The sequence below is a fragment of the Poecilia mexicana genome, unplaced genomic scaffold, assembly GCF_051168715.1.
Source record: "Poecilia mexicana isolate PSO_F unplaced genomic scaffold, ASM5116871v1 scaffold_7, whole genome shotgun sequence".
Taxonomy (NCBI): Eukaryota; Metazoa; Chordata; class Actinopteri; order Cyprinodontiformes; family Poeciliidae; genus Poecilia; species Poecilia mexicana.
The window spans coordinates 15,735,204-15,749,297 of record NW_028263376.1 but is presented as its reverse complement, the minus strand read 5'-3'; the positions used below and the strand labels follow the sequence as shown (position 1 = coordinate 15,749,297).

At 38.8% G+C, this 14,094-nt stretch overlaps 2 protein-coding genes across 2 annotated transcripts; one reads left to right on the top strand and one right to left on the bottom strand.

The window, feature by feature from the left end:
• Positions 1 to 6,612: 6,612 nt before the first annotated feature.
• ddx19a (DEAD-box helicase 19a) lies at positions 6,613 to 11,518 on the top strand. The gene is made up of 11 exons (XM_014993727.2): positions 6,613 to 6,772; positions 6,871 to 6,934; positions 7,019 to 7,211; positions 7,306 to 7,398; positions 8,302 to 8,404; positions 8,490 to 8,604; positions 9,116 to 9,293; positions 9,373 to 9,610; positions 10,448 to 10,610; positions 10,692 to 10,883; positions 10,966 to 11,518. Exons 1-11 carry the CDS (start codon positions 6,710 to 6,712, stop codon positions 11,025 to 11,027), a joined length of 1,464 nt encoding a protein of 487 aa, XP_014849213.1. The 5' UTR covers positions 6,613 to 6,709; the 3' UTR covers positions 11,028 to 11,518.
• A 798-nt stretch (positions 11,519 to 12,316) lies between these two features.
• On the bottom strand, positions 12,317 to 13,859 carry ubxn10 (UBX domain protein 10). The gene has a single exon (XM_088007573.1). It carries the CDS (start codon positions 13,511 to 13,513, stop codon positions 12,815 to 12,817), a length of 699 nt encoding a protein of 232 aa, XP_087863699.1. The 5' UTR covers positions 13,514 to 13,859; the 3' UTR covers positions 12,317 to 12,814.
• Between the last annotated feature and the right edge of the window lie 235 nt (positions 13,860 to 14,094).

The following is a 14,094-nucleotide window of genomic DNA, read 5'->3' as shown; positions in this document are numbered from 1 at the left end:
TTTTCTCATGGGCCCCCCCATTGGTTTCCAAACTATTTCTGGGGACCCCCTATGGATTACAAATAGCTGTCTGGTTGAACGATATGTGTGAGCCAAGGGGTGGGGGGTGGATTCTTAGAGACTCCCTGTTATACTCAGCCCTGACTCCAGACGAAAAAGGGGGGGCAACTTTTTTCAGGGCAAAATGAATCGTAGCTGAACATAGACAACAACACCAGTAGCCTACAAGCTACTTAGCTTAAGGTTCTGTATTGATATTAGCTAGTCATCTTTTAGCTAACATTACCTGCATCCAACAGCTTTAATCAACTCAGTCGGTTAGTTTGGGGGGGAAACTGTGAAAGGTTCTTTGCGTTTTGCTGGTTTGCTGCCATGATTCTAACACACCTGCGTAGCTCTGCACAGCAGCAGCAGGTCTCCTTCACTGCCGCACAGGCGTAAACCCAGTGCGAGCGTAGTAGCGCTCATGTTGCGTTTAAAGGCGGCTCGGAAAACAGGTTACGACATGTTAACAACGGATTAAACAGTTTTAACTGCTGATAAAAGTGACAGAGGAGACAGATATGGGAAGTGCGGAAGCCCCTACTGTATCAAATTGACATAGGAATAACAGAGAGTTGGCCATTCTAAGTTAAAAACCCAGCGCATACAGAGTTCATGTTTTGTTTTGTTTTGTTTTGTTTTGTTTTGGGGGTTTTTCCCCATCCAGACAGCTTCTCGCGCGCTACCCCCCCGCCCCTGTAATGGCACGGCGCCCCCCTAGGGGGCGCGCCCCACAGTTTGGGAACCTCTGGCCTAAGACAAGAGTTACATTTTTCAGATGAAGCTGAGGTTTTTGTCAAAGTTGATCAAATTATAACCAGTTCCAAATACCAGCCAGCTTAGAGACAAAACATTTAGATACATTAATATATTTCATTTTCATCATCACACTGACACCAAACACACAGCCAAATCAACAAAAGAATAAATTTATCAAGTTAAAACAGAAAATGTCAGCATATTCTTTCCAACAGAAAATCTGCAAGGCCACATAAGGAGAGTTGTGCACATATGTTCTCATCTTCTGGTAAATTTAGAAAACTTTTCCAAGGCAACGTGGACAAATAAGACAGAGTGGAGATGTGGGAGGCTGACAGGTGCCTGACAAAGAAGACTGGCTGCTGAAATCACAAGATGCTTCAACAAAACACCAGCTGAAGGCTGTGTACACTTACACTTTTTTTATTTAATGTAACAGATTTTTATGTCATTATGTCATGTTTGCATATTTAAAGTGAAGTTATATGAGGAAGAAGTTCTAAAAAAATTATTGTGATCTCATTTTACATAACCAAAACTTGGCATTTTAACTGTCAAGCTGATTGTTTGATTAACTGATCAACAAAAGCAGGGATTTTAAAATAATTTGCCAGTATGTGTGTCAACACAACGCCAAGATGGAAAGACATCTGCATCGAACTTAACTGAAAAAATCAGCCTTTTGCCACCTTTTTCCAAGAATAACATCTAAGTGTAACAGCAATGCTTACTTATGAAAAAATACATATTTTTTCCATCATCTACCTGTCATCCTCTCTCTCAGGTTAAATATTAAAGTTTGCAAAGCTGCAACTGAACAACAGATCAGTTCAGATCGTATCATTGTTCAGAGAACACGTTTCATTTCAAAGGGAATTTGACAATTTATTCTGTTCACCACTGAAGTTTGTTTTCATCATCCTTTATGTTTCTGGTAGGCTTTTTTTTTTAACATTAATCTGTTTCAAATTGAGGTAGTGAGCAGTGAAAGCTTCCATCCATTGTGCTTCTACTGTCTTTTACTGTAAAAATATGTTTTTCACTTTCACCTCCTATAGTTTAGAACTCTACCTCAATATCTTCCCAATATTGTTTATGAGCTCCAAATATATTCCTGTTCAAATTGAGCACTCTGCACAGGAAGTGATCTTGTTTCTTGTTTTTATTACTTTTGATGGCCAGCAGCAATAAGATCAAACACACACCAGGGACACATTAGAGATTCAAACATTACAGCCAAAGCTGTCAGTGGAGCATTCTTTATTGGTTCTCTAGCCTCGGTAATCCTCCTCAGTGTGATGTAAAACTAAGAGGTCTGGGGTAAGGTGACACCCGTGTTAAAACCATTCAAGATAAAAGTCGTGGTAATAAAAACAAAGATTTTAAGGTGCCATTGCCGTTTCTGTCCAGCAAGAAATGTGCAGGTAAAATACAGATCTCAGAGATGATAAAACTAACATGTTCAGATACATTAAAGAGCTAAAAAGCCCGATTATTCTGTTCAATAAATGCACTTTCTTCTTCTTGGAATCCTTGGTAATAATTTGTGATAATACTTAAAATATTTTTTTTATAAATTTTTGAAATAGAATAAACTAGAAAAACACACACACACACACACCAGGGACACATTAGAGATTCAAATACAACCTTTAATTTGAGTGGGGAAAATACTCAGGGACAATTTTTTATTTGCTGATAGAATATGCATAAGAAGTAAAATATCAAAATTTTTTCATACCAAATCCGATACTTTTTTAAAATCTATTTTTAGCTTTTTTTTCCCCATCCTTTTCTTTAAAAGAAATGTTACGTAAGAACAAATATTTTCAAAACCTTTATTTCAATCATCCCTTCTTGGAGTTGACATGAATTCAAAATCCAATGAAATACAATCTGTAAAACAAGATGGTCACTGAACTACAGAAACTCAAGCACTGCACAGTCCAAAAATGTAATCGTTCTTCACTGCCACTTTGATTAATCGATAAAATCAATCAATTGCCCAACGCTACTGAACAGAATCTTAATCTGCAATGTCGAACATGCAGCCCATCAAGTTCCCAGGGCTCAAAAGAACGTCACAATACTCTACCATATTTAATACTTGGCAAGAGATGATTTTCCATATAAATACTTTGCTTTATGCGAGACCCGTCTATATTGTTTGGTGCCAAAAGATCAACTTTTGCCTCATCTGGTCAAAGAAAAATCCTAAAAATGTTAACAAACCTCAAAGATGTATTGTGGTGACAGACTTTTTCATGGCATGTCTCTCATAAGTGATCTTAATGGTTTTAAAATATTTGAGTTTGAGATGTTACACTTTGCAGCTGAAGCAAAAGATTTAGTTTTAATCTTCCTTTCATGGAGCTCATTGCTTTAGCAATACAAGGTTGTCACGCAGGGTTGTTCGTCTCACTTTCAGTTATTTAAATTATTTAAATCTGATTTGAGCAGATTTAGGTGAGTAACTATGTTTGTGTAGCAATTTGATAAATTTTTATAATGTTCAACATGTTGTGATTGCCTTGATGTTCTCAAGGCAATCACAATGTTCTCTTATCTTTCCTGTTTTGAAGAACCACAAGCTAAAATCCTGTCTGTATAAGTAAAAGTTTAAGAAAAATACAAAATAAATACGCCAGTAAGATTTTTCTTACATGAATTGTTAACAGTGTCAACAACAGTGTAAAAATCAATTATTTCTTTTAAGGGAATTTAGATTAGTTTAGATTTTCTATTGTTGTTTTTGGTAGTCTGAGATTTTATTTTACGGTTCTCCAATTTTGCTAAAACAAAATTAGCTGCTGAAATATGGCTCCTGTTTATTGTTTATGCCTTCTCCTGCACAAGTAATCTTGCTGTCATGTGGTCTGCGTCTGCTGCACAACCAGAGTCCCTCTGCACGAGCTTGATGGGAAGTGTAATGACGAAAGCAATATCCATAGAGACAGCTCTGCTCGCCTGCTTACCTGCATACTGACCAGCAGCATCACCAAACTCTGCATTTAATCTGACAGTGAGACTAATCACACTTTATTTCACACAGCAAGGTGATTTCCTCTCACAAAAAAAAGAAAAACCACTTTAAAAAAATACAGGTTGTAATGTCAGGTTTCATATTCACAGACACAGCCAATAAGCAATAAACACATTAATCTTTATGACAATATCATTCCCCGGTGCATTTTTTACTGTAAGGAACAGACATTTTAATGCACTTACAGATTTCTGTCATCTCAATACTGCCATCATGTGTCCAATCAGCCACATACAGAGAACCAGACAGGACATAATCAAGTCTTGGATAAATTAAGCAAACAAGCACAACTGTACTTGATTATATCCACACATGTGCAAAAGGTGTTTTATTTATTTATTTATTTTGCAAAAGTTTTGTTTTGAACTGCTTCAGATCAGTGATATTTGTTCTTTTATATCTCCTAGTTTTAGTTTAGTCAAAAGTGGGCTCTCTCCCGATGGGCTCACCCTACCAACCTCTGAGATTGACCAAAAACACAGTGAAGGCATCAACCCTGAACCCAGACAACAACCTTCATTTGGGTCAGAACAGACAGCTGCATGCTGTGTCACCACCTGTTGAGGCACAACATATCTGTTTACATCCGCTGACAGATTCAACCATTGACCCTTTTCCTCCTTCAGTTAAAACTACTGACAGTGATGTCTAAAGCAGGAATCGGCAGACGGAAGCAAAGCAGCATTAGAATGCATAAGTGTTTCCCATTGTCTTACCTTTCATTTGTGTCAAGTGCAGCGTGGATCTGTCTCTGTCAGAAGTCCACTTATCATGAAAGATATCCTCCCCTCGTCCAGCCTCTGCTTTGCTCTCCTCTCCAATTGCTGTTTTTTTTATTTTTTGTTCGCTTTTGGTGGCGTAGAGGGAATAGGAGTGCTGCCACAGGTGGCAGGAACTACACATGCAGACGCACAATGCAAGGAGGGGAGAGGGTAGATGCTGCTGCAGCAGCCAGCCGTGGCTCAGTCAAACCCAGCAACATGTGGTTGCAGAAACTGTTTCATTTATTTCTTCCTCTGCCTCCTCCTCTTCATCCTGCAGGAGGATGCAGGAGCTTGAGGTTCAAAGAGAGAGAGAGAATCCAAAGCAACCTCTCCACCTAACCCTATTCAAAGCACCATCCCCACCCACTCGTTGTAAGCTCTTGTTAACACTATCAACAATTCAGATATCCCCTTTAATAACATGCATGTCATGCAGTGTAACACCAGCAGCAGATGGGTGGAAGACAGCGCACATCGTCTGTCATGCAACATCAACAGGCAGCTGGTCGCGCAGGAGCATTTTAAATCTAAAGTGGGCGTTTGTCTGTCTCAGGGTTTCGTGATCACTTTGTTTGATACATCTGGGTTTTTTTTGGTTTTTTTTGCTCTGCAAAGGTTTCCATGACAATTAATGTGTGTTTGAAAAATCATTTTGGTGCTGTTGTAAATGTGGAGATGGTCTCTCTGCGTGTATGTGTGTGTGCGTATGCGTGTGTGTGTGTGTGTGTGTGTGTGTGTGTGTGTGTGTGTGTGTGTGTGTGTGTGTGTGTGTGTGTGTGTGTGTGTGTGTGTGTGTGAGTGTGGGTGGGTAGCTGGGACTCAACATCCGCCTCTAAATTGGATTAACCTGCAGCCAATGGAACTCACCCTTTTGTCCTCCCCCTCTTTCTTCCCTCAGTGCCGCTCTCCCTTCCTCGCTGTCTCTTTTTCTCACAACCAAAGGAACAACAGAGGGGAATGTAGTCAATTTGTTGCCAGTATCTCTAAAGTTATTCACATAATGCATAAGATGTGAATAAAACAAAATTGAAATCATCATCTGTAGGAGCTGAAATAAAGTGCAAGTTTTGGCTTGAAAAAATTTATGGCGCTCCATAGATTGTAAGCTTTTCTTGGTTCCTTTAGAACCTCGCCATGCTGCACAGTATTTATTTTGAAATGTTGCCCTTACTGTATGGTATTGTTATCTTTATGCTGTTTTTATATGCTTCATATTTTATCTTTGTGTGAACCTATTGCTTTGATTTTCTGTCTCTTCATTTGCTGCTGTTGCACTAGAATTTCCGCATTATTGGATAATAAAAGAATTGGATAATAAAAGAATAAAAGAGAGTTGTAGTCTCCTAACTACAACCGGTATTGTTATTGTTGGAATATCTTTCCAGTTATTGACAGGGAAATATATTTAATGTGTACCAGTTTTGTACATGGAAAATATATTTAGCCTAAATGCAAATTCAGTATTAATTTGATGCAGACTTTTCTATTGATCGGGTCTAGGAAATTTGCTAATCAAATCCAGTCTTGGTAGGAATTTTGAGTTACGAGGAAAATTGCTATGTCTTCCAGGCACCACTAGGGGGAGACTGCATCTTTGGCAGCCTCATACTTCCCGCCCTAATAATTCGCTGAGCAAAACTTGAAAAAAAAGTGATGCCTTCAGGTATTCCAAGTAAAGTGAGTAAATATGTCTTTTTACAATTATTTCGGGTGTTTCAATTTTAATCTGAAAAAGCAAATGAGTTCGACGTATTTTTTAATTAATAAAAAAATGTTGAAATCATATTTAAATCAAGTCATTCAGAGCAAAAAATAGAAAATAACTGAACGAGTTATAGCAATTTATATATAAAAACCTTTTTTCAGAAAGGCATATAATAATTTCACCTCTGTATAATCTAATAAATAACTATTATTTGTAGATAATTTATTTTGAGTCTATTTAACACTTTTATTGAACGCCCATTTTTATCGGAGCTTAAAGTTACTATAATGATAATGATTGTGAAGGCAGCAGTAACCGTTGAGTCTATTTCAAAGAAGGCAACGTGACAACAAGCTTTTGTGAAAGGTTCGTTTCTTAAAAAAATAATTTCCTAAAATGGCTGAAGACTCGTGGGCATTAGCAGTGGACGTTCAAGAGGCGACAACTCCATCATTTCAGGTTAGTTAAATGTCTCATTATATAACAACACATGTTCGTTGCTCGTTACATACGGTGTTAGCTATCTGATGCTAATTGCCTTGGGTCATGTCTGACAGTTTCAGTTCTCCAAAAAGATCAACAGAATACGAGGTCCATTAAACGTGAAGGAAGATATAAATGGTAATTTAATCTTTTTTGTCTTCATTAAATTTAAATTGTTTAAGAGAGCTAAATTTCCGCGGTGGTCTCTGTTTTCACCTGCAGCCAACGTGGTGCAGAACAAGATCCCAGATGAAGGGGGTGAAGGAGACGGCGACAAAGTTGACCTGGCCGAACAGTCTTTGCTTAATAAATTGATCCGCCACTCTCTGGTGAAGAACCGAAACCAAGTTGAGGTCCAACAGGCGGATCCCAACTCTCCTCTGTTCTCCGTGAAGACTTTCCAGGAGCTCAGACTGTGAGCTCTTTGGCGAAAGCCTCTTTTTTTTCATACGGTTTACTGCTTATTTGATTATTTTGTGAAACCTAACCCTGAGGGCCTTCACTGTTAGGAAACCTGAATTGTTGCAAGGTGTCTTCAACATGGGATTCAACAGACCGTCTAGGATCCAGGAGAATGCTTTGCCTCTGATGCTGGCGGAACCGTGAGTTCATATTTGTTCTTGGGCTGTATTGTAGAAACATTTTGTGTTTTTAATATGATTGTTTTTATATGTACAATCTCCAGTTGAAGTTCAATTTGGTTGATTTATCAATGAAAATACCATCTACTGTTTCGTAAAGGAATTATATGATGTCAAGGTTCACCAAAACTTTTCTGACATCACTTAAAATCTTTCATTTAAGGACGGAAAGGTTCCCAGTAAGGTCAGGATCAGCTAACAACGGCCCCATGTCACTATTCTTTCATCTTTAAAGTATAGCTAACCAGCAAACCAACTTTTTTTGCTGATAAAATATCTAAATGGGTTAAGGTATCTTTGCTTCCGTTAAAATGTTGATGTTCTTGTGTAAATGTATTTAGTTCTGCCTCCCCTGGTCTCAGTGCTGCCCTCCTTAGGGTGAATAGTTGAACTTCCCTATTGATTAAAACTGTACAACTTGGTACAACCATGTCTGGGAGCCCTGTGTTCAGGTATAAAACTATCTCACTCAGACACAGTTTTGAGTCAATTGTGAGGATTGATATGAGTGGAAAAAACACATTTGCAGGGTTTTGTTGTAGTTTTATTCACTTTCCTGTAAATTAGTACTATTTGTTTATGGGGACCAAATGGCAAAATGTGGAAGCAGATTGATGAATTGACCAGAGCCAGTGTAAGCAAAAGATTTGAGTGCCCTGGCTTTTTTCCCCCCTCTTCTTTATTTTTGTCATTTTAGTTAAATGCATATATTGAAAAGGCATTAAGCAGCTCTATTAAATCAAGGCTATTAAGTTTTGGTGTAACATCATCTTGGCTTTAAGTGAATACTTGTTCTGTTATTGCTGTTTTTCATTTAAAATATAAAGCATTTCTTCTTTCCATGCATGCTCTCATACTGTCTAGACATCAGAACCTGATCGCTCAGTCCCAGTCTGGCACTGGTAAGACTGCAGCTTTCTCTCTGGCCATGCTGAGTCATGTGAACCCTGACAATACCTGGACTCAGGTGAGCAGAAAACTTTCAGAGCATCCGATGCCTCCAGTGCCAGTTTGTCTAATTTTTAACAAAGACTGGAAATCTCTCTTTTTAGTGTCTTTGTGTTGCGCCAACGTACGAGCTCGCGTTGCAGATCGGCCAAGTGATCGAACAAATGGGCAAATTCTGTCCAAATGTGAAACTGGCCTACGCCATTCGAGGGAACAGAAGTAAGATCCTGAAATGGCCTTTTTGTTTTTAGTTATTAGGCTGTGTTTACTTACTATATTTGCATATATATCACAAAACATTCAAGAAATGAAATAAATATATCTAAAACAGTTAAATCCGTTATCTAAACAGGGAGGAGCTGCTTTATCACATCATTTAGAAGAAAAGAGGAAATTTTGTGTATCGTCACTTTCCAAAAATAATGACTTGTATCATTTTTTTTAGCAAAAGAAAAAAATCTTTCTTCCCCCTCCCTCCAACTTGGAAGGTGATGATGTATAACATAACATTTGTATACATTCTTAATTACCTTTAAGTAGGAACTGAATTAAAAACTAATCACTTAGGCCCGCTAAAATGTAAACTATTTGAAGAGAAACATGTCTTGTTAAAGGGTGAATGAAGTTAAGTATGTTAGAAAGGTTTCTAACACACTCAAGTTTGCTGTTCTCGGAGTCAAGGTAACCAGTGGTAATGTTTTATATCTGCATGACACTTTGTGTTTTCCAGTGGACCGACGTGTCAAGTTGCAAGAGCAGATTGTCATTGGAACCCCAGGCACCATCCTCGACTGGTGCACCAAGTACAAGCTTATTGACCCAAAGAAGATCACAATGTTCGTGTTGGACGAAGCTGATGTGATGATTGCCATGCAGGGTCATCGGGACCAGAGCATCCGGATCCACAGGTGGGTTTCTTCCTAAAAAACCCGATGTTGAATAAAAAAAAAAAAAAGCATATCTGATAACTGCCTTTCCTGTTTTAAGGCTGCTCAACAAAAACTGTCAGATGCTGCTGTTCTCTGCAACATTTGAGGACTCTGTGATGAAGTTTGCCGAGCGAGTGATTCCCGATCCAAATATAATCCGACTGAAACGAGAAGAGGAGACGCTGGACACAATCAAGCAGTTCTATGTGCTCTGCAGGGAGAAGGAGGACAAGTTCACAGCGCTCTGTAATCTGTACGGGTGTCTGACTATTGCACAGGCAATGATCTTCTGCCATGTAAGTTGAAGGTTATTTTTCAAATAAGCTTTAGAAATTATTTTTTAGTATGTGAAATAAGTTTGTTGTTTTTTTTTTTTTGTTTGTTTGTTTGTTTTTTCGAAGGAATGCTTCTTGTTCCAGTTTTTTTAAAATTATTATTATTCTAGTTTGTTTGCCTAAAAAGTCCAGTTTGTTCGGAAAGGTTTGAATGCGCAATCAAACTGTGATGTGATTGCAAAAAAACAAAGTCTGGTCCACTGACAAACCTAAGTCTCGGTTCAGTTGAATTGAACTTTAGTGAGGTGAGGCGAGCACGTGAATGTCAAACAGACCACAGACCGCTCAAAAGTAGGTAGGGGTCTATAGTGCAAAGCATTCTGGGTAAATTAAGCCAAAACAAATCCGCGTGTCTAGGCTTGTGGTCTTTTACCAACAACAAAAGAGAAACCTTTCGACTGCTAAAATCTTGACGCTACTCCGTTTGTATTAACATTTTATGAGGAAGTTGCGCGCAGTGTCTTCAGAGGTTTTCATGCCATTTCCTTCAGTACTTCATGGTGTAGCGCCACCACGGATGAAGGGGGGAACTGATTTTATTTATTTATTTTTTTTAAGGGTTTGGTTCGTTTGATACTGCAGTGTGAAACCAAACTGCACAAACTTAAAATGTAATAAATATTGAGATTTTAACTCCTACTTAAGAATATCCGGAAAACCATCACAAATGAGAATCTGTTACCTAATGCTGTATTTGTCCAGTAACTGAACAGAAGTCTGTGCTAATGTGGTATTGAAGTGACGCCACTTTGTTTCAAAGTTTTGGGAATTTCCTTGATCATGCTCTATTTGTTTCAGACTCGGAAGATGGCTGGCTGGCTGGCCTCTAGTCTGATAAAGGAGGGCCACCAGGTGGCGCTGCTGAGCGGGGAAATGGCAGTGGAACAGAGAGCCGCTGTCATCGAACGCTTCAAAAACGGCAGAGAGAAAGTGCTTGTGACCACCAATGTGTGTTCCCGAGGCAAGTAGATCTGCAATTTTAAACTTTGTGATGCTAAGCGTGTTTATAATATCCCTCACACATATTTCTATCTGTTTGCAGGTATTGATGTGGAGCAGGTGTCCCTTGTGGTGAATTTTGACCTACCGGTGGATTTGGAAGGGAACGCCGACAACGAGACCTACCTGCACAGGATCGGCCGCACAGGACGCTTCGGCAGAAGAGGATTTGCTGTCAACATGGTGGACAGTGAAAACAGCATGGAAATCATTAAGCAAATTGAAATGCATTTCAGTGAGATTTCTTTGTTTTGATAAATTTTTCAGTATAATGACATATCATCAGATCCTAATTTGAGTTTTTCCTTTTGTCCCAGACAGGAAAATCACAAAACTCGATACCAGCAATCTTGAGGAAATGGAGAAGATGGCAATTTAATGTTCTGCTGCTTTCCATATGCAACAATTGACACCTTTTACTTTGTGTCACATGGTTTGTTTACTGCTAGTTTTAATGCTTGCTATAAAAGACTGTTTCTGGTACTTTTTTTGTTGTTTTTGTTCAGATTTTCTTTTGAGCTGCTTCAACACTGAGGTTTTACAGTCTCCACAGGCTGCTAAAAGATGTGTGTTTGCAGTGTTATTGATTATATTAAGTGAAATATCAGTGTTATTTTTGTGATATATGTATGTAGTGTATATAGTTTTGCATGACATGTTTGCAGTTTTTTGAAAAACTTGTTTCAGCCCAGTGGAGACTTCAGTGTCAGTTTCTTAATGCATTTCTGTGCATTATTGCTTTAAACAAACCAAAAAAATAATCTGTTTCCAGCTTCCTGTAGTTAGTCATGTTAAGCCTGTATTAAGTACAACAATCCATCTCTCTTTTTTTGCAATTTGTTTGAATAAATTTGTCAGAGTGACCAGCAATCATCTGAAGTTCAAATAGAATGGGTTTTATTTATCTTGTGGATGCAAAGCTTTTAAAGTTTCAATCATGTAAGGCTCATTTTGTGCATCTGTTTAGCGAAAAGAAATGTAAACATTTGATTTAACGCATGTTTGATAGATTAAGGCAACCGACTTTGAGCTGATTGCTTCCTTTATCTAATGATTTAATGCTTCATCAGCTCAATGCTTAAAAGCTTGGGTCTGATGAAACAATAGCATGCAACACTCTGAAAAGACTAATTTCATAGTAAATTAGACTTAGCATCGTTAAAAAAAATATTGGCTGATGTGAAAAAACTAAAGAGTTGAAGAGAAACTTTCAAATCAAAAGAGGGTGTCCATTTTTCAAAAATAAATGCTTAACTTTAAAATGCCTTGGCATTTTAGATGTACTAAAACTTATTCCAAGGATGATTTCTTGTACAGTTGAAACCAGAAGTTTGCATGTACTGAGAATAAGGACTTTTTTTCCCCTTCCTGTCTGAACTGAAATCTGACCAGACATCTCTTATTTTAGATCAGTCAGAATTACCAAAGTTATTTTTACAAACTGTTTTTGGAATTTTCTTCAAATTCAAAAATGTACCTTTGGTCAGTATTGGGATGGTAGTGTATCAAGACTGACTTGGCATAACTTGGGTCAAACCTTTCTGGTTTCCTTCCACAAACCTCAGGTTAATTAACACATTTTGTTGGTATAGCAAAATGTATGATTGAATTAGAAGTATCAATTGAGCCCAAAATAGTCACTTTATTTTAATAAGGCAAATGTGCAAAACGCTTTTTTTTCTACAATATTTGACTGTTAAAAATATTACATGCTTAGTTTATTAAGCAGTTAAAAATGACAATACAATCTTTGTGACTTTAGTTTTGTTTGGCCCACAAGTACTTTTGATTTATAATTTTGGCCAACATAGCAAAACGTTTGGACACCTTGGTCTCTAGATTGCGTGTTATGCAACTGGTAGCCTGTTCACGATTTACCTCCAAGAATAAGCAGGTATTGCCGATACTTTAATTTGAAGTGCAACAGTATATTACTAAATTTTGTTTAACTCTGTTATTGGACGTTGCTAAAGTTTGAAGACCAAACATGGTTGTTAGTTTAAAAAAAGAAAAGTATTTGACTTGCTGGTCACCACGCAATGAAAAAATCGACCTATTCTGATTGGTGCGTTGTTTTTGCTCATAGACGTGGCTCACCAGGTTAATTCAAAATTACTTTAATGATTTAGCTCAATAAAGTATGGTCTTTTTGCATCAGCGCTTTGTTTAATAGTGCTGGAAATGGTCACTGTTCTGAGAGATGCACAGCACTGATCTGTTCAGGATGCCACACCGCTCCAGGGTCATGTCCATGTCTGTAAAGGTTCTGCGTGGCACATCCATGGTCTCGATGAAAGCCGTTCTGTAGGTGGCAGCAAACCGAGCCTCTGCGCTGGCTTTCACAGCCCGCAGGGTGTCGGTGGGGTCAAAGTACTGCTCAAACCTCCGACCGCACGGCGCTCTTACAGCCAGAAGCAAACTGCCTGAATTAGGTGTTGGTGCTGTTTCTGAGGGTTCACACCAGGCTCCCACACTGAGATGCCCATTAGTCCCTTCCTGCTCCAGTCTCCTGCTTTTGGTCACTTCTCCAGACAGGTTGAGCTGTACCATCATTTCATCCAAGTTCTTCTGCGACCTCTTCTCGGACTTCCTGGTCGGTATGGATGGAAGGACTTTGTACTTATTTAGAGATACTCTCGGAACAGCATCAGGCTCCTGCGGGAGCAAGTGCCGAAGTTCCTCCTTGTTCCAACGCCGGGCCTGCCGAAGCTCAGGCTCGGACAGGGAGCGGACGGTTCCGTCCGGCTTGCCCCTGAGTTGATAGTTTGGGGGCTTCGGGTCGATGTGTGAACCACCTGGATGTAGCAAGCTGTCAACGGCGGGTCTGCTCCTCCCTTTCGAAGACTTTGGTCTTGCTAAATGCATTGATAACCTCCCTCAGCTGCTCCACTTGATGATTTACAAAGTGTCAAGAAAACGCTGTTAGTTTACACGATGACTCACACTGAGAGGCCTTTTAAGAATTAAAACCTACTGTAAAAACAAGTAATTGTACTCACAAATGTATATGAAGCGCAACTGGGTCGTTTACCTTTCACGTAGTTGGTGGAGTTCCTTTCACTTTTCATCGGCGTCGGCAGGCATCTAGTAACTATGGTAACCGGCATAGCTCTATTGACACCTGGCGTTGGAAACGTGCAACTGCAGCTAACATTTCATAAAGTAATTTTGAAGAACAATCTTGGGTGGGTTCGTAGAATCGCCCCGGACGAGCTAATCCTACCGCGACAGAACAGATGAAACTCAAACTATTAGAAACATTAAGAACTAAATACACGGAGAAGGACACTTTGTTTCTGCAAACAAAATAAAATCTGGTTGTGTTTTAAAAGCATTGCTCTCTAGGTTGAATAAATAATTAAGGTCTGAGCAGACTAAATGTGTAAGATTTTATAGCAAAATAGAGCTAAATACAACGCTGGCCTTAAAAACCTGTTAGAGATGAC

Bases quoted from the DNA above. Each gene is read 5' to 3' on its own strand.
- ubxn10 (XM_088007573.1), bottom strand. From the start codon at position 13,513: ATGCATTTAGCAAGACCAAAGTCTTCGAAAGGGAGGAGCAGACCCGCC.
- ddx19a (XM_014993727.2), top strand. From the start codon at position 6,710: ATGGCTGAAGACTCGTGGGCATTAGCAGTGGACGTTCAAGAGGCGACA. The intron at 8,605-9,115 runs GTAAGATCCTGA...TGTGTTTTCCAG, and splicing joins CGCCATTCGAGGGAACAGAA to TGGACCGACGTGTCAAGTTG. The intron at 10,611-10,691 runs GCAAGTAGATCT...ATCTGTTTGCAG, and splicing joins CACCAATGTGTGTTCCCGAG to GTATTGATGTGGAGCAGGTG.